The following is a 25,398-nucleotide window of genomic DNA, read 5'->3' on the forward strand; positions in this document are numbered from 1 at the left end:
CCTCTTGCCCTTTTATTTTTCTCCGAGTCCATAAGCTTCATACTAGCCTCACTTCCCTGCCCTTCTTTCCCTTCTCTAATTCATTTCTATGCTGGAATCAGAGTGATTTATCTGAATTATAAGTCCTACCATGTTACCACTTTGGCAGTGACTCATGATAATGGCTTGACATTGGCTCTTAGGAGGGAACGTCAAAACCTAGTGAAAATTGCTGATAATTAAACTGACTAGTCTTGGGAGGATAAGGGAGAAATGGTTTATTGTGTGTTTATTTCTAGATCCTTTATGATAGATGCCAATGTTTTCATTTAAGTAATAAGTGCTTGGCTAGGTCAAGGAGAAACGTTGACAAAGCATCTAATGTAATTCCAAGAACCCAGCAATACACATCACACTGTAATTGATGATGAGGCCCAAAGGCTGAACAACTGGTTGGTTTAATATTCTTGAAACATAATATAGGTTAACTGAAAATCTTTTGCTCAAAATTAGGAGACTTTTCTTACAAGCTGTGCCATCTTGGATGATCTCTATTCTTCCTTGAGTCCTGATAATGCTTGATATTTTTATGCCATCTGAATGGTTGAGTTTTGTAATAAATTTTAAAAAGCCCCATCATAAACAAATGTTCTCTTTACAGCAATTTAGCTTCTATATAATTGGAAATGATGGATAATAGGGTTGAATGTAATTAAATATTATAAAAATAATATTGTAGTCTGTGGATGATGATGGAAATTGATGATGATGATGACAGTGATGTTTGCTAATATTTATTGGCAATTACTATATGCCAGGACTGGTTTTAAACACTGTATACATGTGATCCTGTAATCCTGAGCCATAGAGAGGTTAAATTGCTTACCTAGGTTTACATAACTAGGAACTGGTAGGATTTGAACCTGGGGAGATTTGAGTAAGTGGGGATGAGCACTACTGTTCTTAACCCATCAGTGAGCAAAACGAGTGCTTTAATAGATGAATAAAAAGAAGAGGAGATATTCACATTTATACCAACTGGAATATGGAAAGGCATAAGAACTGGGCTGCAGAGAGATGTTAGAGATGTTAAGATGGAGCTGGAAACAAGGCAGTAAGTTTTACTCTGCACGTTAGTACTTGACTGTGTGCATTTGAGGTGAGGATTTTACACAGGCTGGAAGTTGGGCCAGAGCAGTGAATTCCAAATGCCTAACAACATGTTTGGTGTGGGTGTCAGGTGTGGAAAGTGGGGTGAAGGAAGATGTCACTATTTTAAAATTAGGGATAAGAGTTGGGGGAAGAAAAATGGCTCCCACTAGACAGTTGCACATATGCAATAAGGTGGGGGAAAGACAAGTGAGGAGAAAAAGCTCATTTTTTGAGTTAATAACTGATGTCCTAGATTTTCATGGTCTTAAACCTCTGTGGATTAGGGATTTGGGGCATTGTATACCACAGAATGCCAAAAACCCCAAAATATTGTGATTCTATGGTTAGAACTCTAGCAATTTTAAGACAATGAAGTGCTAAGGGAGGTGGGGAGGTGCAAAAAAATCAACAAGGATTTGAAAGGTAAAGCTCTGGAGATGTTAAACACTAATAACCCTTGCACTCCAAGTCAATCACAATTTTAGCCCCCAGGACAGTGGAAATGGGATTAGGGAATGGAGGATGGGGTCTGAAAAAGGGGAGGGCCACCTGGGCAGGAATTTGGGGACAAGAATTTTGGGCCTCCCTCCCTAGCCTTTAACTGGAACAGCTCCCATTTTATATTATGGTTTCTGCATATTATAATGGTTTCTTCATTTGATAAAGGCATTCCAAACTTAAAGCAAAAACAAAACCATTTCAGTAAGAAAAAAAAAAGGATGTGGAACTTCTAAAAAGTATTCTACTAGCCCTTGTCCCTTTTGAAAATAGTTATGGATGCTAAGAAGAATGTTTTCGGTGGGAGATTGGGGAGAGCCAACTAACAACTCAGTAAATCAGTGATCCTGTACTGTGAAGCTAATGGTGGAAGCAGCAAAATAATGACAATAATAGCAGTTACTATATTAAACATCAACTCTGATCTGGGCACAGGGCTAAATGTTTAAGCAAATTGTACTATTTAGTTCTCTGCAGTTTTATGAGATAGATACTTTCGTTAACAAATTTTGCTGATATCATCACTTTTTGGTACCTAAAGGAATTGAGCAAGTGGTCTACATATATAGGAGTAAACCAAGTAAAGGTATTTTTAAATTTCATTCTACATATAGATTTAAATAGTTGCTCATGGCTTATTCATCTGAAATACATACCAGGTTCAGATGCTCTATTCCTTTTAACTCAGACAATTCTGAATTTGGAAGGTCAGATCACAAACTGGCTGCTAATATTAGGAATGTCTGATACTTTTTCCCAAGAGGGAAGAGTTTTATGTAGATTTAAGTAAAAGAAGAAACGTTTCCTTGAGAGAAATGCAAGGTCTTATTGCAATTGAATGTTTGCTTGAAAAGACTTATTAATTTGTTTATTCATCAAATACTCATTGAACACCAACTAAATGCTCTGAGCCCAGAATCTCAAACATACAAAATTAAGAGACCAATTTGATTAATGTAATCTCAGGAATTTCTGAAATTACACAATCCTAGTTTAGATGGCACCTATGGATTAAGCATGATTTCTCAGTTTAATTCAAATAGATATTTAAATACCCATGCAAAGTGGCAAGAAAGGTTTGTAAATTCTAGATCATGGAATGAAAGAACTTTAAAAGTAAAGTAACCCATTTCCTATATTTTGCAGGACAGAGGTACAGGCTTAGAAATTGTAAACTCTATAACATTGGACAGGTTTCTTAACCTCTCTGAGCCTCAGATTCCTTATCTATAACATGGGGAAAATGTCACTTGCATTATATAAATATGGTAAGAATTACAGAAGATAATTTTATGAGGTTTTTAGTTCAGTGTCTGACACACACAACATGCTCAATACATGTTTACTGTTATTGTGATCATTATCTTCCAAGCGAAGGGACTGAAATGGAGAGGGAAAATGACTAGCCTAAATGAGTAGCCCAAGGTCACGTAACTTAATGATAGGGCAAATGTTAGAACTCAAATCTCTATTAGTGCTCAGATATTCCTTTTACTATACCACTTATTTAATTCTTAGGAGTAGGTAATGTAAACTTCTTAGGCCTATGATAAATGTTTTAGCTCATCCAAAGAGAAGAATAACAAAGAAATGGCTGACATAACAAGAGAATTCCTACACTTAAATAATAATAAAAATAAAAAAACAGCAAAGGATAAATATAGAACAAATGAGAAACAATAATTGCCAGAAAGTTTAGATAGCAATGTTGGAGCATTATTATGCCTGGAGAGTCACAGAACTGATCTCTATCCTAATTCCTTTATTCACCACAAACATTTCCACAAAAATAACTAGGATTTTCCTTTTTCTTGGAGATGGAGGTGGGGAGGTGGTTCATAATGCATGAGTGTTTCACAAAACCTTACCATGAATTGAGCTTTGCTAGACAATTTCTATTTGTAAAGCAAAGGAACCCTGTAATTGAAGTTAGAATGCAAACATGAGTACCACCAAGAATCAAGAAATGGTAGATTTTAAAAGGGTAGTGGACTGGAATGTAACCTCATGGTAGAAGTTGTTGAGAAATTTAGCAGAAAGAAAAAAAATGGGTCAACAGTAAAGCCATGTTGTTATTGGCTTGTGTAGTACAGTACAGATAAGTACAGCACTGAGAGTATTTGATTTGTTAAATGAAGATATTCTTAAGAATTAAAAATATATTTTAAAAGCCACTCTGTCCATATGTTAAAAAAAGCAACTAATTTATAGTTGGCTAAGCAAAAAAAAAAAAAAAAAAAAAGATATATTCTTTCCTAAACTGTATTTCAGTTTAATTAGAGAACTGCAGTGTTGGTTGTTGCAACATCCAAGGAGTATTTAAAATGTCCCAGGGGATTCCTAACAAGAGCAAGAACATTTTGCTCAATTTATTACTGTGAGTGCCATGGCACACAGACTGCTGCCAGGAAGTCTGACTGGAGTTCCTAGTCCACCAAAGGAATATGTCATGATTATTTAAAATGCAGTTACTATTCAAAACAGTTGTTACTTTTTTTTTAACTTTATCCTTTAATCTTGAGTTGACTGATATGCCTCTCCTAAAAATAATTACATTTATTTAAAAGAAAATATATTGATAGTACTTTGCTTATTCAGTTGATAATTTTCACCTCCACAGGGCATCAGGTACTGTTTATACAGCACTAGACATTGCAACAGGACAAGAGGTAAGTGCTAACATTCAATGTTGATTTTTATTTTCCTTTATTCATATTGATCAGATTTCCTCTTTGATGGCATCTATACCTGAAAAAAAAAAGGGTAACACTGGTTTAATGTTGGAGTTTTCTTTTTTGATGTCCAAAGTGTCTGAAGGGGATAGTTTACTCATGATTAACCACACTGAAAGGGGAATGGGTGTGTGGCACCAAGTAAAAGCTTAGTAAGATAAAGATTTGTATACCCCAAAATGTGGATGTTCATTTTTAGTCTGATAATTATAATTCATTCCTATATTTTAATCATCATTCAGGTGGCCATAAAGCAGATGAACCTTCAACAGCAGCCCAAAAAAGAATTAATTATTAATGAAATTCTAGTCATGAGGGAAAATAAGAACCCCAATATTGTTAATTATTTAGATAGGTAAGTGTTTTCTCTCATTATGCACTTGTTTTCTTTATGGTATGTCATTTTCTTGATTATTTTATTTAGAATCTATTCATTTAGTATTCATTCTATAAATATTTCTCAAATGCTACAAAAGAGTAGAATATCAGAGCTATTGCTAAGCTTGCATCCACTTATCTTTGTCCGTCCATCAAACAATGGAAGACATTTTATAGTGTTGCTTTTAAACATGCGCAGTTTGTGTAATTTCCCACTGGGAATCATGACCTTGTCTCAGCAGGAGAAGGCTGTGGTACATTAAACATTTATTTCATCAAGTGTTTGTTTGAAGCCAGTGCAGTCTCTGGGTCTCTAAGTGAGGAAAGCTGTCTACAATAGCCTTGCTCTAATGGGTGTTTTGTAATTAACTGACAATGAGGCCTAGGGATTTGAGATTTTAATCTCAAACCTTTTTCCTAGACCAGGTAATTAATGTCTCTTTCATCAGTGGTATTAGCAAGTGCTTTATAAATAGACATTTAAAGACAGCAACAGCTCTTCACTTGTGGTTAACACCTGTCTCATTCAGTTTCAGTAAGTGTTTGTTTAATACCACTGTGCTATGTACTCTGTGGCTGGGGTACAAAGGAAGTAAGACTAGGTCTACAACCTCAATGAGCTTAAGATCTTTCTTTCTGTGTTTTGAGCCAGGTGTATCCATGCAGAAGGAGAAAAAAGGGAGGTGAAAATAGAAGGGTCAAATTTTACAGAAGAAATCACTGTTTCATAAAGTGTTACAATTGACTTCTATCGGAACTGGCACCTTGGCACAGTAAATCCATTGTAAACATGAATCACTTTGATTTAGTGACTGCTGGAAAACGTTTCAGTAATCAATTCAGGGGAATGAAAAATAATGCCAAGATCTGAATAAAGAGCCTAAAAATCTGTATGCCATGGGCCACTGCAGTCCAGGAAGTTAACATTGTGGCTTGAGTTATCCAAAAGGGCTATTCATTGATCCCGTTCATTGAAACTGGCTTTTACAAGGAATGTAGTAGTCAGTTACCAGAGGCCTCCTTGCTGTTTTCCTTCCTCCATGGCACACAGTCATATCTGATGATCCTTTGGTTTCCATGCATATTCTCTTCTAACATTAAGCAAGTATCTCATAACCATCATCACTGGTATTCTCTTCTTGTTATGCAACATAATCAAATGCAGAAAGACTGTTTGCAAATTACCTTCTTAATGGGAGTATGGGAATAAAGAATCTCCACTTTCTCAGGCCTGAGTCAACATCTTTTCCTTCTCTTGTTATAGCTACTTAGTGGGTGATGAACTATGGGTAGTCATGGAATACTTGGCTGGTGGCTCTTTGACTGATGTGGTCACAGAGACCTGCATGGATGAAGGACAGATAGCAGCTGTCTGCAGAGAGGTAAGAAAATAGAGCATTTCTAGATGATGAGAACACCAAAATGGGAAGTTCTTTCTTTATCTCTGACTACTCAGAATGTTTATAACATCAAAGTAATAATAGTGCATTTTTTCTAGTGAAAAAATGGAGAGCCTAAATTCAGTTTAAATCCTAACATAATAGCACTCCCCTTCCCCTCCCCCTGCAGCCCCTTGTTTATTTTAATTGTTTTGATACGGATCTTTTGAGTTCCATTATGCCATTCACAAGGTACCATATTTAAGCCTACATGCTTTTAATTTTCAGTGAACATGGAAAACAGTAATGTTGGCATGGAACTTCTTTCTGATTTGAAGGAATTTTTACATGGTAGTTATTTTGTCTTGAATGTGCAAATGAGCCATGTAAAAATACAGACCATACTATAATCCCATCTTTTTCTAGAATGTAATTTAACCTAGGACTTCCCTCAGCCCCAAAAGTAGTTATGTTCTCAGTACAAATTTGGACATCCCTCATAGCCCTCTAGTGAATCAAAGTATCTGCCTTTTTTCCATTAATAGTGGCATATACCTATTTTCAAGCTAAACCAAGAATATTTTATTACATTATTTTTTCAATATTAAAAAGCACTCTTCATTGGAATTTTATATTGGGCATTACCATCTACTCCATTTATTGTTGTGAGGTTTTCTATGGATACATTAGGAATCCTGACCCACTGAAACTTAAAAAACAATGATAGAAAAATAAAACCAAATAATTCCAGCTGGTCTTTGCTTGATTTTATCTTAAATTTTCACCTAAATTTCTTCCTTGCTTGCTCTCCTCTCATTTTCTCCTCCCCAAACATACATACATATCCACGAAACACATGTATATTCTATTGATGTAATATATCAAACTTATAATATTTAGGGGAATATTTGACCCTGAGTCTGTTTGTTCCATCTTCTAGTAATGCAATGCAAAGCCATTTTCAAACAAGTACCTATAGATACTTCATAGTGGTCCCCAAACCTGGATGTCCATCAGAAATAGCTTGGGGCACTTATTTTAAATGCAGATTCCTGGACCCCACTCCAGACCTACTGAATCAAATCATACCATGGAAGCAGAAGCTTACTGTATCTGTTTGAGACCAAGCTGAATCCATACCCTCTAGATAACTAGGTCAAAGTATGATTATGTTAACTGGTTAGTTTGACTATATTAATGACTTAGTGCTACTCATCACACTATCACTCTTCATGTCCTAGTCTGACTCAGGAGTTTCATATGTATAAACTAAATTGCATCACTGATGTAAATGGTAGTGTGATTTCAAAATGGTATTAAAACACTTCATAATTTATTTCACTTGACAACATAAAATTATACCCCTTCTCAAAATTTATCTAGATTAAACTTAGTTTTCAAAATTATTTGTGATATAATTAGAACTTTTTTTCCTGATCCAATAGTGCCTCCAAGCTTTGGATTTCTTGCACTCAAACCAGGTGATCCATAGAGACATAAAGAGTGACAATATTCTCCTTGGGATGGATGGCTCTGTTAAATTGAGTAGGTATTATGGTTCTGATGGTGGGTGTTGAGTGTATTGGGGGATTTCTGCTCTTTCACTGTATATCTTGAGAAGAAAATGGCTATTGAAAGCAATTGGTTTGAAAGCACTTAGAGCCCAGTGTTAAGTAAAGAATTGTTTAATGCTGTGTTTCTGTAGATTGTGGCCAGATTTTGGGTGGGGGGTAATATTTCAGAATTTCTGGTGACTTCCATCTGCTGGGTGACATATAATAAGAAGACTGAAGGTTTCTCTAAGTTGGAGGGAACCATACTGACATCACTTCGTTAGCTATTTCAGACCCTTTTAAAATCAGGACCAGCTGAGAGATCAGGCAACAAAAGGATATGAGCTAGACAGTTGTGGAAGCTCAGTGTCTAACAAAGGAAAGTACAGCCATATATGAAAATGAGATATTATAAAAGAAAAATAATTTGAGCTGGTTTTAAGGGACTTTTCTTCTCTACAGCTGATTTTGGGTTCTGTGCCCAGATCACCCCTGAGCAAAGTAAACGAAGCACTATGGTGGGAACTCCCTATTGGATGGCACCTGAGGTGGTAACTCGAAAAGCCTATGGTCCGAAAGTTGATATCTGGTCTCTGGGGATTATGGCAATTGAAATGGTGGAAGGTGAACCCCCTTACCTTAATGAAAATCCACTCAGGGTAAGTCAAAAGAAAACTCAGGTACTTCATCCTCTGGTAAGGGAAAAGGTGAAATGTTATTTCTTGTCTTCACCAGAATTGGCCAGAATGGGCTCTTTTCTGGGACAAGTGTCATAGAAGCTTCAAGTTATAATTTTCAAAATTACTATGAGTTATTTTTAGTTTCTTTCAGTTTTTTCCAGTGCTTTCACATCAGTATTTCTAACGGCAGGGATCCTTAAAAGTTTTTAGTTTAGCTTTCTGCTGTTAAAAAGGCTTTTTTTTTTTTTAAAGCAAGATGTGGGAGGGAAAGAGTCATTTTATTACATGCTATGGTTAAATGATCTATCTAGGAAACACTTGCTTTATAGCTACTTTAACAAAGTAAATAAATGCATTTCCAGAACAGTTATAATTTTTAATATTAGATTTTGTTTCATTATTAGTAACAATTTTTTGAGCAACAATAGCTTGATAGGTAGTGAATGGAACATAGGATCGACACAGTGCCTGGCTGATAAAATCACAAACTTAATTAGACTGTCAAGTAGAAAATGAATGGAAATAATTTGTGTTGGGTAACTCAGTTTGCTACTGCAGAATTAGAGGCTTCATCCTTACATAGTCTGGTTACACTGCAAAGAGCAAAGCTCGATTTCATAGCTTAACACTACCATCTTGACTCAGATATGCTGTTGATCATGAGAGGAAAAGGCAAAGGAATATGAAATAAATGCTTGCTCAATACAAAAGTCAGCCAGTAGCAATTTCATGCTATATAGACAAAGGATGAACCAGAAGCTGTGTTGTATATATAAAGATTATCGCACTAATGAAAACAAAAAAGAAATATGCACAGATACAAATTCTACGCTCAAAATGTAATCAATCTATTTAATAGACCTACAATGCCAAAGGCATCTTGAAAATTGTTTGTATCCTTACCACTAAGAATCTAAAATTGAATTTTACTCTTGGTATACAAAAACCATTGTCCTTAGTAAATAATTAAGTGTTCCAGGTGTATCAAACCTGTGGCCCGCAGGCCACATGTGGCCCAGAATGGCTGTGAATATAGCTCAACACAAAATCACAAATTTACTTAAAACATTGTGAGATTTTTTTGTGAGTACATGTCACAACGTATTTAATTTGTGGCCCAAGACAACTCTTCTTCTTCCAGCGTGGTGTGCAGATGCCAAAAGTTTTGACACCCCTGGCACATAAGCTTATAAAACCTATATTCAAGCCAAGTATATGTAGCTTTCTATACATGTAAAGAAACCTACAAACTAATTGTCCTGTTGCTTTTGCAGTTGAACATTTTATAATTTAGGCCTACATTCTCTATGTATGGAGGAGAGGGGGGAAAGCTTCCTCCTGTCCCCTCCCGATTCCTTTCTGCTACTTGTCCTCTTGTCCTAGTCCCTTCACAGATTAGAAAACAACAGATTGGAGTGAATTCCCTAATGTGTGCTATGGGCTATTGCTCTGGTCTCAATCTGGAAGTGAGATGTGCACATTGATTAGCTGCCTGCAGGGCTGAGTAGAAAAGAAAGAGCATTTTCCCATGTTTATAGGTCAGTCTCCATGAATTTAATCAAGCCCACCCCTGGCCTGTGGACCAGCACATCAGGATAATTACTTGGCCTTGTCCTCATTATTTAACCACCTTTGCTTACTAGGAAATAGCAGCGAGAAAACACATCAGGCCTATTGTTTCCAAGGTTTCTTGCTCTAATTCTTTGGAGTTTGGAGGCACTAAACAGGATTATGGCTGTTTTGCTTTCTGCCTTCTAATGTGTAATTTATAACCTGCAAAATTTAAGGATTAAGTAAATGATTCTGTAAAGCAACACTGGCCACAATAATGAAGTTATTACCTTCTTCAGTTCCCCATTACAATTGATCTCTCTTTTGCTAGGCTGTTAACTGTTAGAAAAAAGGAAACAAAATTTAATCTTTATAGCCATCTTCTAGCCCGGAATTAGAACTCTTAGTTTACACCTTGTCTCTTAGAATCCACAGCCTTGTATCTAAACAAGTACTTGCAGATTAACAAAACACCAGGTTCAGGAAGCCTACATTAAGGCTATATAACAAAAAGAATGGTCAGAAAGACCACCCTGTTGAAGTCCACGGATAAGGATTTAGTCTAACTTTACTTATTACTTCCCTAGTGTTCAACCTCCAATGAAACAATCAACAAATCCTTGAGCCAGCCCTCTATCTATTTGTTGGTCACCACAAGTACTTTCTTAGTTTTTATTTTCATTATGTTATTCTCATGCTCTCTTAAAGAAAACACAATGTTTCAGGCTATACGCCCTTATTTGAGATTGTTTAAAGAAATGTCACTGAAAGCATGAAGAGATTGGAGAGAAAAACATAACGTGATCCTGTAAAAAGCCTATGTTTTCCTGGATACTGGTCACCAAGCCATGTGTGGGGAAATAGAAAATCATACACCTTCAGAATTATAAAGGAAAATTGGGTTAGTCCTTCTTTCTTTAAAAATCCTTCCAGTACTACCACCTATCCATCACTTTAGGCATTGAGGAGGAAAAAGAAAATAAATGGAAGGAAGACAGAATGGTAGAGTAGGGGGTAGCATGTTGATGTAAAAAAAAATGGCCCATGTAGTCAGGCAGATCTAGGTATGTCCTGGCCCACAACCTATAAGCTCTGTGACCTGTGCAAGTCACATAAAACTTTTATATGCTGGCTTCTTTTGTGTAAAATTGGGACAATATCTATCTTGCATAATTAGTATGAAAGCTAAATGAAATAATGCATGTAAATCACCTAGTAGTGTCTAGCTCAATGTAGGAAATATATTAGAGAGACATATATATAAATAAAAATGAGAGAAAGGATTCTCAGCATGCTTTTTACTCCAAGAGGAGTGATTAGATACCCCACTTTCCCCAAATCTCCCCCTCCACACTGGTCATACTCCTATTTCCTCAAGGAGTAGAGGGTTCACATAATTAAGTTATTTTATCATAAACAGGTAACACTGAGCAGGAGAGGTTAAAAGTGAACTCTGGAGCTATACATTTGACTGTTGTTTGCATTTCACTGTGGGTTTTTTGTGTCTTTGTTGCGTCAGTTGCAACTAAGCATGCTCTATGAATATTGCCTGTTAATACATCATTGATGCAAAGAATTAGCTACTGCCCACCACCCCTAGTTAAAAAGTGGTTAGGATTTCTTAAAAAGTAAATTAATACGTACTAATTGACTTAATTTGTTTACAAAATGCCTTTTAAAGGTTAGAGAGTTATTAACTGTACTAATGTTATGACATTGGTACCCTTCCAGTAACAGAGAAGAGACAAGCTTCTTCTTCTTTCTCCCACTGCCTGAAGTCTTTGTACTCAACATAAATGACCTTGGACATGTTGTTATGTGACCCATGGACATCTTCAATAATAACATGTATTGTTCTTTCTGTTTATGAAAGTGACTGTGGTTAAAATCAAACTTTCCCTCAATATGCAAGTCAAATGTTGGTGTTCTCATTAACCTGGCTTGTTTTTGTTAATTGTAAATATAATTTTTAACCCTGGCTGGTGTGGCTCAGTGGATTGAGTGCCAGCCTGCGAACCAAAGAGTTGCTGGTTCAATTCCCAGTCAGGGCACATGTATGGGTTGTGGGCCAGGTCCCCAATAGGGTGTATGCAAGAAGCAACCACACATTGGTGCTTTTTTCCCTCTCTTTTTCCCTCCCTTCCCCTCTATCTAAAAATAAATAAATAAATAAATAAATAAGAAAATATAATTTTTAAAACCTGTGATTGGTCAGTAATCCAAGGTGGCAGAGGAATAAGTGGAAGCTACACTAACCTCTTCCCATGACCAATCTGGAATTATAACTAAGTTGTAGAGAAACATCCTGAATAACAAAGTGAACACTAGGTGGAGAGAAGCCTTATAACCATAGACAGAGAGAAAAAAAAACCTACTTCACCACAATGAAACTGGTAGGGAGTGTGGAGGAGGCATGAGAGGATGGGCTGGGCTTCAACAGGTGGCAGCAGAAGATCCAGAGGGATATTTCGGTGTCCAGGGGATTTCCCCTGAGAAATGTCAGGTCTAAACCCCAAGCTGGGCTCCCCAGCCTACAGCAACACAGCCAGAAAAGGAACCCAGAAAACATCCAGCTGTGAAAAGCAACAGGGTTTCTGTCTGCCATAGAGAGGTGGCTGGAGATGCAGAAAGCCTCTTAAAGGGTCAATGCACAAAATTTCATTTGCAGCCACTTTACTTGGGCTCCAGCAGAGGGAGGGGAGAGTGGACTAGAGATGCTTCAGGGGAGTCTGAGGTTCGTAGATCTGGGGAGAGAACAGAAGGAACAGCCACCAGGATCCCTGTTCTGAGTCATCCCCCATACTGCAGGAGCCAGCTTTCATAGGCAGAACACTCATCTCTGAATGGCATCAGCCTGAGGGGAAGCAACAGCCCAGCCCACAAGAATTACTCTGTCCTGCCCTGTGGTGCTGAAGCTGAGCTGCTGATTACAGCTTGAAGCTATATCATTACTTAGTTTAACAACTAAGGTGGATATCAGGGAACTCCATGAGACTTCAGATGACCCTCCCCAGGGCTGAGTGGTGATAAAAGTTGGCCTTGGTGTGCAGCCTGGTTCTTTCAGCACACACTCAGGCTCATCAGAGGGAGCTACACACTGTGGATCACTGATAGCTCCAAACAGGTTGAATAGGGCCAGTCACAAGCAGTGTCTGACAAAGGCCTATACCAGAGTCTTTGCAAATCTACCTATTTCATAGAAGCAAATACAAAGAAGCAGCCAAAATGGAAAAACAAAGAAACAGACTGCAAATGAAAGAACAAGAGAATTCTCCAAAAGAAGAGCTAGATGAAATGGAGGTAAGCAATTTATCAGATAGAGTTTAGAGTGATGATTATAAGGATACTCAACACCATGAAAAGACATAGAGCCCTTAGAAAAGGATTAGTCAGACCTGAACAGACTCTTCTCCAAGGAGGACATACAGAGGGCCCATAGACATAAGAAAGGATGCTCAGCATCACGAGCCATCAGAGAGATGCAAATTAAAACCACAATGAGGTACCACTTCACACCAGTGAATGGTCTTCATCAACAAATGAGAAAACAACAAGTGCTGGTGAGGTTGTGGAGAAAAGGGAACCCTAGTCCACTGTTGGTGGGAATGCAGACTGGTGCAGCCACTGTGGAAAACAGTATGGAATTTCCTCAGAACACTAAAAATGGAACTGCCTTTTGACCCAGCAATTCCACTGCTGGGATTATACCCTAAGAATCCTGAAACACGAATTCAAAAGAACCTATGCACCCCAATGTTCATAGCAGCATTAAAGACAATACCCAAGTGCTGGAAACAGCCTAAGTGCCCATCAGTAAAGGAGTGGATCCAAAAACTGTGGTACATTTACACAATGGGATACTAGACAACAGAAAGAAAGAAGGAACCCCTACCCTTCATGACAGCATGGATGAAACTGAAGAGTATTATGCAAAGTGAGATAAGCCAGGTGGTGAAAGACAAATACTATATGATCTCATCTATAAATGGAACCTAATCAACAAAACAAACAAGTGAGCAAAATAGAACCAGAGACATGGAAATAAAGAACCTTTTGACAATGACCAGAAGGGAGGGGGGAGGAGGATAATGGGGGAAAGAAGAGGAAGGGTGAAGTCAAGGAACATGTGTAAAGGGTCCATGGACAAGGACAACAAGGGGGATGATTGACTGTGGGAGGGATGGATGCACAGAGCAGGAGAGAATAAAGGGGGGGGATGGGGACAACTGTAATTGAACAACAATAATTTTTTAATTGAATAAAAGAAAAGAAAATACTAGAGGAAAAAAGAACCAGTCAGAAATAAAGACTGGAATATTTGGAATAAAATATATACTGGAAGGTGTAAAGAGTAGGTTAGAAGAAACAGAGGGTCGAATCAGTGATTTGGAAGTCAAGGTAGAAGGAAACACCAAGGCTAAGCAGCAAAAAGAAAAAAAATAATTAAAAAAAATGAGGACAGTTTAAGAAACATTTTTGGACAACATGAAACGTAACAACATCCACACCATGGGAATACGAGAGGGAGAAGAGAGCAAGCAAAGGATCGAGAACCTATTTGAAGCAATAATGACTGGAAACTTCCTTAATCTGATGAGGGAAAAAGACCCACAAGTCCAGGAAGCTCAAAGAGTCGCAAACAGCCCTGGCTGGTGTACCTCAGTGGATTGAGTGCTGTCTGTGAACCAAAGGGTCACTGGTTAGATTCCCAGTCAGGGCACATGCCTGGGTTGTAGGCCAGGTCCCCAGTAGTGGGTGTGTGAGAGGCCACCACACATTGATGTTTCTCTCCCTCTCTTCCTCCTTCTCCTCTCTCTAAAAATAAATTTTAAAAAAGAGTCTCAAACAAGTTGGACCCAAAGAGGCCTACACTGGGACACATCATAGTTAAAATGCAAGGCTGAAAACCAAGGAGAAAATCCTAAAAGCTTGAAGAGAAAGGCAGGTAGTTGTATGACAGGGAGCACCAATTATACTGTCATGTGCTTTCTCAACAGAAACATTTCAGACCAGGAGTGGCCTGAAATATTCAAAGTGATGAAAAGCAAAGACCTAAAACCAAGGTGACTTACACAGCAAAACTATCATTTAAAATCAAAGGAGAAATAAGGAGCTTCCCAGACAACAAAAAGCTAAAGTAGTTTGTTAACACAAAACCAATACTGCAACAAATGTTAAAGAGCTTGCCTTAAGAAGAAATACAGTAAGAAAAAAAAACAGAGGAAATAATCTAACAATAAAATGGCACTAAAAACATATCAATCATCTTAAATATAAATGGCTTAAATGAACCAACCAAAGGACAGAGGGTAGATGAATGGATAAGAAAAGAAGACCTATATACATGCTGTCTCCAAGAGACACAACTCAGGTTGAAAGATACACCCAGACTAAACGTAAAGGGATGGGAGAAGATACTTCATGCAAATGGAAAAGAAAAAACTGGGAAAGCAATACTTATATTCTACAAAATAGACTTTAAAACCAAGGCTATAGTAAGAAACAAAGAAGGACACTACATAATGATAAAGGGAACAATCCAACAAGAGTGTATAACCCTAGTAAACATTTACACACCCAACAGATGAGCACCTATATATGTGAAACAAATCTCGATGGACATAAAAGGAGACATCTACAGAAATACTGTCAATACCCATTGATATCAACAGATAGATCTTCCAGGCAGAAAATCAACAAGGAGACAGCAGCCTTAAATGACACACTAGATCAAAAGGATTTAATTGATATTTTCAGAGCATTTCACCTCAAAGCAGCAGAATATACATACTTTTCAAGTACACATGGAATGCTTTCCATGTTAGGATAGACCACATTTTAGGAAACAAAACAAGTCTCAATAAATTTAAGAAGGTTAAAATCGTATCAAGCATCTTCCCTGACCACAATGCTATGAAACTAGATATCAACCAGAAGAACACTGAAACACACGCAAAGACACGGAAGCTAAATAACATGTTATTAAACAATGAATGGGTCAACACTGAGATCAAGGAAGAAATCAAAAGATACCTTGAAACAAGGAAAATGAGGACACAACAATCTAAAATCTGTGGTACACTGGGGAAAGCAGTCCTAAGAGGGAAATACATAGCATTACTAGGCTATCTCAAAAAACAAGAGAAAGCTCAAATAAACAAATCAAACTTCATACTTAAACGTACTTTGAAAAGAACAACCAACAAAGCCCAAAGTGAGTAGAATTGAGGAAATATTAAAGATCAGAGCAGAAATAAATGAAATAGAGTCTAAAAAAAATATACAAAGGATCAATGAATCCATGAGTTTGTTCTATGAAAAGATAAACAAGATTGGCAAACTTTTAACCAGACTCATGAAGATAAAAGAGAGAGTACTCAAATAAATAAAATCAGAAATGAAAGAGGATAAATAACAACTGACACCAAAGAAATATAAAGGATTGTAAGAAAATATTATAAATAACTACATGCCAACAAACTGGACAACCTGGATGAAATGGATAAAATCCTAGAAACATACAATCTTCCAAAAATAAATCAGGGAGAATCAGAGAATCTGAATAGTCAGATTACATCTCGTGAAACTGAAACAATAATGAAAAAAAATTCCAACACACAAAAGCCCTGGACCTGATGGCTTCACAGGTGAATTTTACCAAATATTCTGAGAAGAACTAACACCTCTCCTTTTCAAACTATTTCATAAAATTCAAGAGGAGGGAAGACTCCCAAAATGATTTTACGAAGCCAGTATTATCCTAATTCCAAAACCAGATAAAGACACTGCAAAAAAAGAAAATTGTAGGCCATGTTCATCACTGATGAACATGGACACTAAAATCCTCAACAAAATATTAGCAAACTGAGACTCTCAGTCAAGGTTGCAGCATAGGGAAACATGGCTTTCCTCCTTGCACAACCACATCAAAATTACAACTAAATTATACAACAACCATCACTTAGAACAATCAGAAATAAAGTTGAATGGAAATCTGACAACTATGGGATTAAAGAAACCACAACCATTCAGACTTTTAGAAGGAGCAGAGACATGGAAGACCTGGACCCACATTAGAGCTGTTAACAGTGACCTTTCCATACGAATGGCTGGTCTTAGCTCATGTTTCACAACTTCCTAAATTCTTTCAAACAAGCAACATCTACCCTCAGTGAGCCCGCAGCCCCCGTATTTGTTGCTAAGTGTCCCCAGGCATGGCACTAGCAGCAGCCAGCCTAGATTCAGGCTTTGCCTGCAAATCTTGGCTTTGCCTGGGACTCTTGAAGCCCAGCACAAGTACCAGCCATCTCAGATTGCTATACACTGTAGCCAGAGTGGCCCTGGACAGAACACAGGTGGAAGCTGACCTTGGCCTGCAACACCCAGGAAATATTAGGGGCTGCGCACCCAGTGGACAGCTACAGACCGCATTAGAGCAACACCACCACCCTGCCTCTGCACAGTTGATCCTCCATGGTGGTTATAGGATGGTGGTCAGTGATCATAGCCAATCATTGCAGCTTACTGACCTGGGTAAATCCCCTCCCCATTGACCTGCCAACAGCAACAACACAACTATTAGAGGAAGGTGTACTCAGCCCACACAAAGGGCACACCTTCAGTACCCAACTTGGGTGATAGGGGAGGCTGTGCCATTGCAACCTACAGGACACCTACTATATTAGGCCATGTTACCAAGACAGGGAGTCAAAGCCACTCTACCTAATACATAGAAACAAACACAGAGAGGGTGCCCAATTGAGGAGACAAAGAAACATGGCCCAAATGAAAACACAAATCAGAACTACAGAAAAAGAGCTAAACAAAATGGAGATAAGTAATCTATGAGATGCAGAGTTCAAAACACTGGTTATAAGGATACTCAAAGAACTTCATGAGGACTGTTACAGCAAAAAAGCAAACCAGTCAGAAATGAAGGATACACTAATTAAAATTAAGAATAATTTACAGGGAAACAAGAGTAGACTAGATGACGGCAAGAATCAAATCAATTTTTGGAACACAAAGAAGCAGAAAACAACCAATCAGAACAACAAGAAAAAAAAGATTAAAAAAAAAAAAACTGCCAACCAAGATGGCGGTGTAGGTAGACACACTGCACCACCTCGCACAACCAGAACTGACAGAAAATCGAACGGCAAGGAAGTCCGACACCAAGTAGATAAAAAAGAACCATACATCCAGACCGGTAGGAGGGGCGGAGACGGGCACCAGGGCAGAGAGGACTCGCGTGGCCGTGGCGAGACTGAGACTGGTGGAGTGTGGGATGAACGGGGCAGGCAGTCTGACAACTAGCAGAACCTGTGGCCCCGAATTTGCACACAGATAAACCGAGAGGGCCAGACTCAGAGTGACAGAGAACGGGGCAGGCAGAGCAGCGGGTAGCACCCTGCAGCCCCACATTCATGCACAGATAAACCAGGACCAACGGCAGGGAGCAAAGCAGACCACGTAACCCAGGGCTCCAGCGCGGGGAAATAAAGCCTCAAACCTCTGATTGAAAACGCCTGTGGGGGTTGGGGTGGCAGCAGGAGAGACTCCCAGCCTCACAGGAGAGGTCGTTGGAGAGACCCACAGGGGCCTAGAGTGTGCACAAGCCCACCCACTCGGGAACCAGCACCAGAGGGGCCCAATTTGATTGCGGGTAGTGGAGGGAGTGGCTAAACTCCGGTGGAGAGTGGAGCGGGCGCCATTGTTCCCTCTCAGCCCCTCTCCCACGTACAGCATCACAGCACAGAGACCAGCGTTACCCCGCCCCGGTGAACACCTAAGGCTCCACCCCTTTAAGTAAGAGACGTGCCACAACAACAACAACAAAAAGGCCCAAATGACAGAACACTTCAAAGCTCCAGAAAAAATACAACTAAGTGAGGAAGAGATAGCCAACCTATCGGATGCACAGTTCAAAACACTGGTTATTAAGATGCTCACAGAATTGGTTGAATTTGTTTGAAAACTAGATGAAAAAAATGAAGGCTATGCCAAGAGAAACAAAGGAAAACGTACAGGGAACCAATAGTGATGCGAAGGAAACTGGGACTCAAATCAACGGTGTGGACCAGAAGGAAGAAAGAAACATCCAACCAGAAAAGAATGAAGAAACAAGAACTCGGAAAAATGAGGAGAGGCTTAGGAACCTCCAGGACATCTTGAAACGTTCCAACATCCGAATTATAGGGGTGCCAGAAGGAGAAGAGGAAGAACAAGAAATTGAAAACTTATTTGAACAAATAATGAAGGAGAACTTCCCCAGTCTGGCAAAGGAAATAGACTTCCAGGAAGTCCAGGAAGCTGAGAGAGTCCCCAAGAAGCTGGACCCAAGGAGGAACACACCAAGGCACATCATAATTACATTAGCCAAGATTAAAGAGAAGGAGAGAATCTTAGAAGCAGCAAGAGAAAAGGACACAGTTACCTACAAAGGGGTTCCCATAAGACTGTCTGCTGATGTCTCAAAGGAGACCTTACAGGCAAGAAGGGACTGGCAAGAAGTATTCCAAGTCATGAAAGGCAAGGGCCTACATCCAAGATTACTCTATCCAGCAAAGCTATCATTTAGAATGAAAGGGCAGATAAAGTGCTTCTCAGATAAGGTCAAGTTAAAGGAGTTCATCATCACCAAGCCATTATTATATGAAATGTTAAAGGAACTTGTCTAAGAAAAAGAAGATAAAAAATATGAACAGTAAAAATGACAGCAAACTCACAGTTATTAACAACCACACCTAAAACCAAAACAAAAGAAAACTAAGCAAACAACTAGAACAGAAACAGAACCACAGAAAGGGAGATCATATGGAGGGTTATCAATAGGGGATTGGGAGGGGGAGAGAGGGGGGAAAGGTACAGAGAATAAATAGCATAAATGATAGGTGGAAAATAGACAGGGGGAGGGTAAGAATAGTGTAGGAAATGTAGAAGCAAAAGAACTTATACGTATGACCCATGGACATGAACTATAGGGGGGGAATGTGGGAGGGAGGGGGTGGGCAGGATGGAGTTGAGTGAAGGGGTGGAAATTGGACAACTGTAATAGCATAATCAATAAATATATCAAAAAAAAAACTGAGGATACAGTAAACGGCCTCTGGAACAACTTCCAGCATTCCAGCATTTGCATCCTATGTATGCCAGAAGGAGAAGGGAAAGAACAAGAAATTGGAAATCTATTTGAAAAAATAATGACAGAAAAATTCCCTAATTTGGTGAAGGAAATAGAGATGCAAGTCCAGAAAATGCAGAGTCCCAAACAAGATTGATGCAAAGAGGCTCAACATACATCACAATTAAAATGCCAAAGGTTAAAGTTAAGGAGAGAATATTAAATGCAGCAAGAGAAAAGCAGTTAGTTACCTACAGGGGAGTTCCCATAAGACTGTCAGCTAATTTGTCAAAGGAAAAATTTCAGGTTAGAAAGGATTGGCAAGAAATATTCAAAGTCATGAAAAGAAGGGACCTACAATCAAGATTGCTCTACCAAGCAAAGATATCACTTAGAATCAAAGGGCAGATAAAGAGCTTCCCAGACAAGAAAAAGCTAAAGGAGTTGATCATCATCCAACCATTATTATATAAAGTATTGGAAGGACTTCTTTAAGAAAAAGAAGAAGATCAAAACTATGAACAATAATATGGGAATAAATACATATCTATGGACAATCGAATCTAAAAGGCAATCTAATCAAACAAGAAGAACAGAGACAGAATCATGGATACAGGGAACATTTTTATGGCTGCAAGATGGGGGCAGTTGTGAAGAGGTGAGGAGTTAAGAAGTACAAATAGAAAGAAGGAGCTCCTACCCTTTGCAACAGCATAGATGGAGCTGGAGAGCATTATGCTAAGTGAAATAAACCAAGCGGTGAAAGACAAATACCATATGATCTCACCATTAATAGGAACCTAATCAACAAAATGAACAAACAAGCAAAGTATAGCCAAAGACATTGAAATTGTGAACAGGCTGGCAGTGATCAGAGGATAGAGGGGAGGGGATAATGGGGGAAAAGGGTGAAGGGTTTATAGGAACATTATAAAGGACATATGGATAATAACAAGGGGGGTGGAAACAGGGAGGGGAGGTGGGGAGGGCTGGGGTGGTGGGGAGGGGTGGGGGAAAAGGCAGAAAACTGTATGTGAACAACAATAAAAAATGTAAAAAAAAATAAGTACAAATAGGTAGTTACAGAATAGCCATGAGGATATCAAGTACAGTATAGGCAATAGAGTAGCCAAAGAACTTATACCCATGACCTATGGACAGAACAATGGTGAGGGGATTGCCCAAGGGAGTGGTGGTTGCTGGGTGGAGGGCAGCAAAAGGGGTAAAATCAGGACTATTGTAAATATAATCTATAAAATTTAATTTAAAAAATAAATTAAAATTAGCAAAACTAATACTGCGACACATCAAAAAGATCACACACCATGATTAAGTGGGATTTATTCTGGGAAAGCAAGGATGGTACAACATTCAAAAATCAATAAATTGATTCACTACATAAACAAAATGAAGGATAAGAACCACATGATAATATCAATAGATGCAGACAAAACACGTGATAAAATCCAATTTATGTTAGAAACTCTCAGCAAAGTGGGATTAGAGGAAACATATCTAATCATATTAAAGGCCATATATGACAAACCCACTGCCAGCATCATACTCAATGGGCTAAAACTAAAAGCATTCCCCTTAAGATTGGGAACAAGACAGGGATCTCCACTTTCTACTTTTTTATTCAATATAGTAGTAGAAGTCCTAGCCACAGCAATCAGACAAGAAGAAGAAATAAAAGGCATCCAAATGGAAAGGAAGAAGTAAAACTATCACTATTTGCAGATGGCATGATACTGGCATGATACACAGAGAACCCTAAAGGTTCCACCAAGAAATTTCAAGAACTGACAAGTGAATTCAGCAATGTAGCAGGATACAAAATTAATATAGAGAAGTAAGTTGCATTTTTATATGCCAATAACAAACTGACAGAATGGGGAATTGAGAAATCAATCCCATTCACAATTGCTACAAAAGTAATAGAATACCTAGGAATAACTCTAACCAAGGATGTAAAAGACCTCTACTCTGCAAATTATATGACACTGAAGAAAGAAATTGAAGAAGATACAAGTAAGTGGAAGCACATACTGTGTTCATGGATAGGAAGAATTACCATCATTAAAATGCCCATGCTGCCCAGGGCAATCAATAGATTCAACACAATTCCTGTCAACATTCCGATGATGTATTTCAAAGAACTAGATGAATATTTCAAAATTTTCTATGGAACTATAAAAAGCCCCACATCATGAGAAGAACAAAGTTGGAGGGAATCACACTACCTAATATCAAACTATACTGTAAGGTCATAATAATAGAAATGGTGTGGGACTGGCATAAACAGAGAAACACAGATCAATGGACCAGAATAGAGAGCCCAGAAATAAACCCATACCTTTAGAGTCAATTAATATTCTACAGAGGAAGCAATCACATACAATGGGCTAAAAATAGCCTCTCCAATAAGTGGTGTTGGGAAAATTGGACAGATATGTGCAGAAAAATGACACTCGACCACCCTCTTACACCACCTACAAGAATAAATTCAAAATGGATCAAAGACTTGAATGTTAGACCCAGAAACATAAAAAGTATAGAAGAAAGCATAGGCAGCAAAATCTTAGACATTGCTCATAGCAAGATTTTATTAGCTATAACTCCCAAGCAAAGGAAACAGGAAAAGGAATAAATCAGTGGAACTACATCAAACTGAAGATTTTTTGTACAGCAAAGGAAATCACCAACAGAATGAAGGGACAACCCTTAGAATGGGAGAAATATTTGCCAATACATCTGATGAGGTGTTAATGTCCAAAATTTATAAAGTACTTACAAAACTCAACATCCAAAAATCAAACAACTCAAATAAAAAATGGGCCAAGTACCTGAATAGACACCTCTCCAAAGAGGACATACAGGTGGCCAATAGACACATGAAAAGATGCTCAATGTCACTAATCATCACAGAAATTCACAATGAGATATCGTCTCTACCTGTCAGAATAGTTACCATCAATAAATCAACAAACAAGTGGTGGCGAGAATGTGGAGAAAGGGGAACCCTTTTGCACTGTTGGTGGGAGCATGGATTGTTGCAGCCACTATAGAAAGCAGTATGGTTACATAAAAAAAATTTTAAATACATCTGCCTTTTGATCCAGTGATCCCACTTCCTGGATTATATTGAAAGAAACCAAAAACAGTAATCTGAAAGAACATAAGCACCCCTGTGTTCATTGCAGGGTTTTTGTTTTGTTTTATTTTTTGCAATTGACGAGATGTGGAAGCAGCCCAATTGTCCATCAGTAAATGAGCAGATAAAACAATTTTGGGATATTTACACAATGGAATACCACTCAGCCATAAAGAAAAAGAACATTTTACCTTTTGCAATAGTGTGATTGCACCTGGAGAACATTATGCTAAGTGAAATAAGACTGTCACAGAAAGACAAATACAATGTAATTTCACTCATATGTGGAATCTAATGAACAACCTGAACTAACAAGGAAAATGGGGACAGACTCATAAGTGGAGAGCTGGATGACAGCTGGGGGTGGGGAGGTTAGGGGGTGGAGGGATTGAGCAGAAAGGTAAAAGGACTCATGGACATGTACAACAGCATGGTGATTGCTCGGGGGGAGGAGGTATAAGGGGACTAAATGGTAAGAGAAAAAAAGTATAGCTAATGTTAAATTTTAAAATATCTGTGGCTATAATGACCTGATTCTAAATAAGGAAGCACAGTAATTTCCATATAACAAGTCTTCGTTTTTTTTCTCAACACCAAAAATGTGCCTCTTTATTAACATTGTGTTCACACATATAACAGGGCTGTTCTTATTAATGGGTTCTAATGGAATTTGGTATTTATGAAATGTCTCAGTAACAGTGAGTTGAGGGCCTTACTGGACCCTGTGGGGAGAGTCCTTTTTATGTGTAATTTTCCAAACCTTTATCCTAATTGGGATGAAATTTTAATTGTTCTTGTTCTACCCTTGCTTTAAGCATCTGTGAAACTGTATCAAACATTGGATCTTTGGAAGAGAGTTATTGGTATCAATGAGACATGTGAATGCTAAAAACATTATGTAGTATAGTATGCAAACCATTGATCCTATAATAGTGGTCCTCCAAGTTGGGTGCACATTGAAATCTGTGGAGCTTTAAGAACCAATGATACCAGGATTCTACACCAAGGACCAAACCAAATAAACGCAAAACTCTGTGGCAAGCCCTTTATAGAACCCTGTCTAGATTGCAAAACAAATCTTAATCAACCCTCTTGTGCATGGTTATTCAGTCAGAAAGAAGCACACTCTCATTCTTCCCCCACTTCCTCATTTCATCTAAAAAAGTGTCATTAATAACACTTTCAATACCTTGTTGAAGTCCTGATGCACTCCATGGCATTCTCTGATTTACCAGTCCAGTAACACTATCAAAAAAGAAATGACATTAGCTCAGCATATACCTTCATAATATGTCATTTTCTTTTTCAATTTTGTTTCTCTTGAAAATGGAGTTCATTTTTAAAATGTGCTAGCTTCTGAGTACATAGCACATACTGGTGATAATAAAGCCATCAGTCTGACTACTCATGATTAGGAGTGCATAATCTCTATAGCCAGGGAGAAGAGAGGGCAGAAATCTAAATTCAGATCTGTTGTCTGCACTAGGAAATTCATTACTCCTCCTTTTCCTGCACTTAAAGCACTACATAAATATCATTCTGGTTAGGGAAATTCTGGTTAGCTTGCATTTCTGGAAAAGAGAGTAAAAGCAGACGAAGAGAATCTCTAGCAACTAAAATATAGCATCTATTACAAGGTGATTCTAGCTTCCTTTAGCCACTGGAACCTGTTTTGTGGATTGGAATGTCTGGGTTTGAAGGTGTGTGCTCATTTGGAATTAAAGTCAGACATAAACTTCCTGATCTGCAGAGAAGCAAGCATACTTTGCTAGCACCCAGTCAGTATTGTTTGGAATGTGTTTTAGGAAGAGCTGGGAGCATTCCCTTTTTCCATATAGAACAGCAAGGTTTATTGATGGTTTGTTGACACTCCTACACTGAGGGCAAACCTATGCCTAAAAGTGGGGGATAGTTGGGATAACTGCAACTAAAATAAGTATAGAAAGTAACAGGATTTCTTTTTAATCAGAAACAAAATCAGTGCCTATCAAAAGACAACTTTCATGAATCATTGGTTGTCTGGAATTTAACATACGAATGTGGGATCTAACTATAGGAAAGCTGCAAGTATCATTTAGATTGTAATTTGGAAGCAAACGCCTCAAAGTTGTGAGTTATGACCCAGAAGACAGGCAAGGGAGAAATTGGTTTCCCAACAAACTAAAATCTAAGAGACTCTCACTAGATGAAGAGGGGAGAAAGAAAGATCAAAAATTGAC

At 38.3% G+C, this 25,398-nt stretch overlaps 1 protein-coding gene across 5 annotated transcripts in view; it reads left to right on the forward strand.

The window, feature by feature from the left end:
* The window catches only part of PAK3 (p21 (RAC1) activated kinase 3), a 385,169-nt gene that overhangs the window by 337,830 nt on the left and 21,941 nt on the right, over positions 1–25,398 (forward strand). For all 5 annotated transcript variants that reach the window (XM_053917262.1, XM_053917263.1, XM_045188516.2 and 2 more), the window contains 5 exons: positions 4,250–4,298; positions 4,604–4,716; positions 6,004–6,121; positions 7,564–7,663; positions 8,134–8,330. In XM_053917262.1, the coding sequence (XP_053773237.1) occupies positions 4,250–4,298; positions 4,604–4,716; positions 6,004–6,121; positions 7,564–7,663; positions 8,134–8,330 (577 nt within the window). The remainder of the gene's footprint in view (positions 1–4,249; positions 4,299–4,603; positions 4,717–6,003; positions 6,122–7,563; positions 7,664–8,133; positions 8,331–25,398) is intronic.

The sequence above is a fragment of the Desmodus rotundus genome, chromosome X (assembly GCF_022682495.2).
Source record: "Desmodus rotundus isolate HL8 chromosome X, HLdesRot8A.1, whole genome shotgun sequence".
Lineage (NCBI taxonomy): Eukaryota > Metazoa > Chordata > Mammalia > Chiroptera > Phyllostomidae > Desmodus > Desmodus rotundus.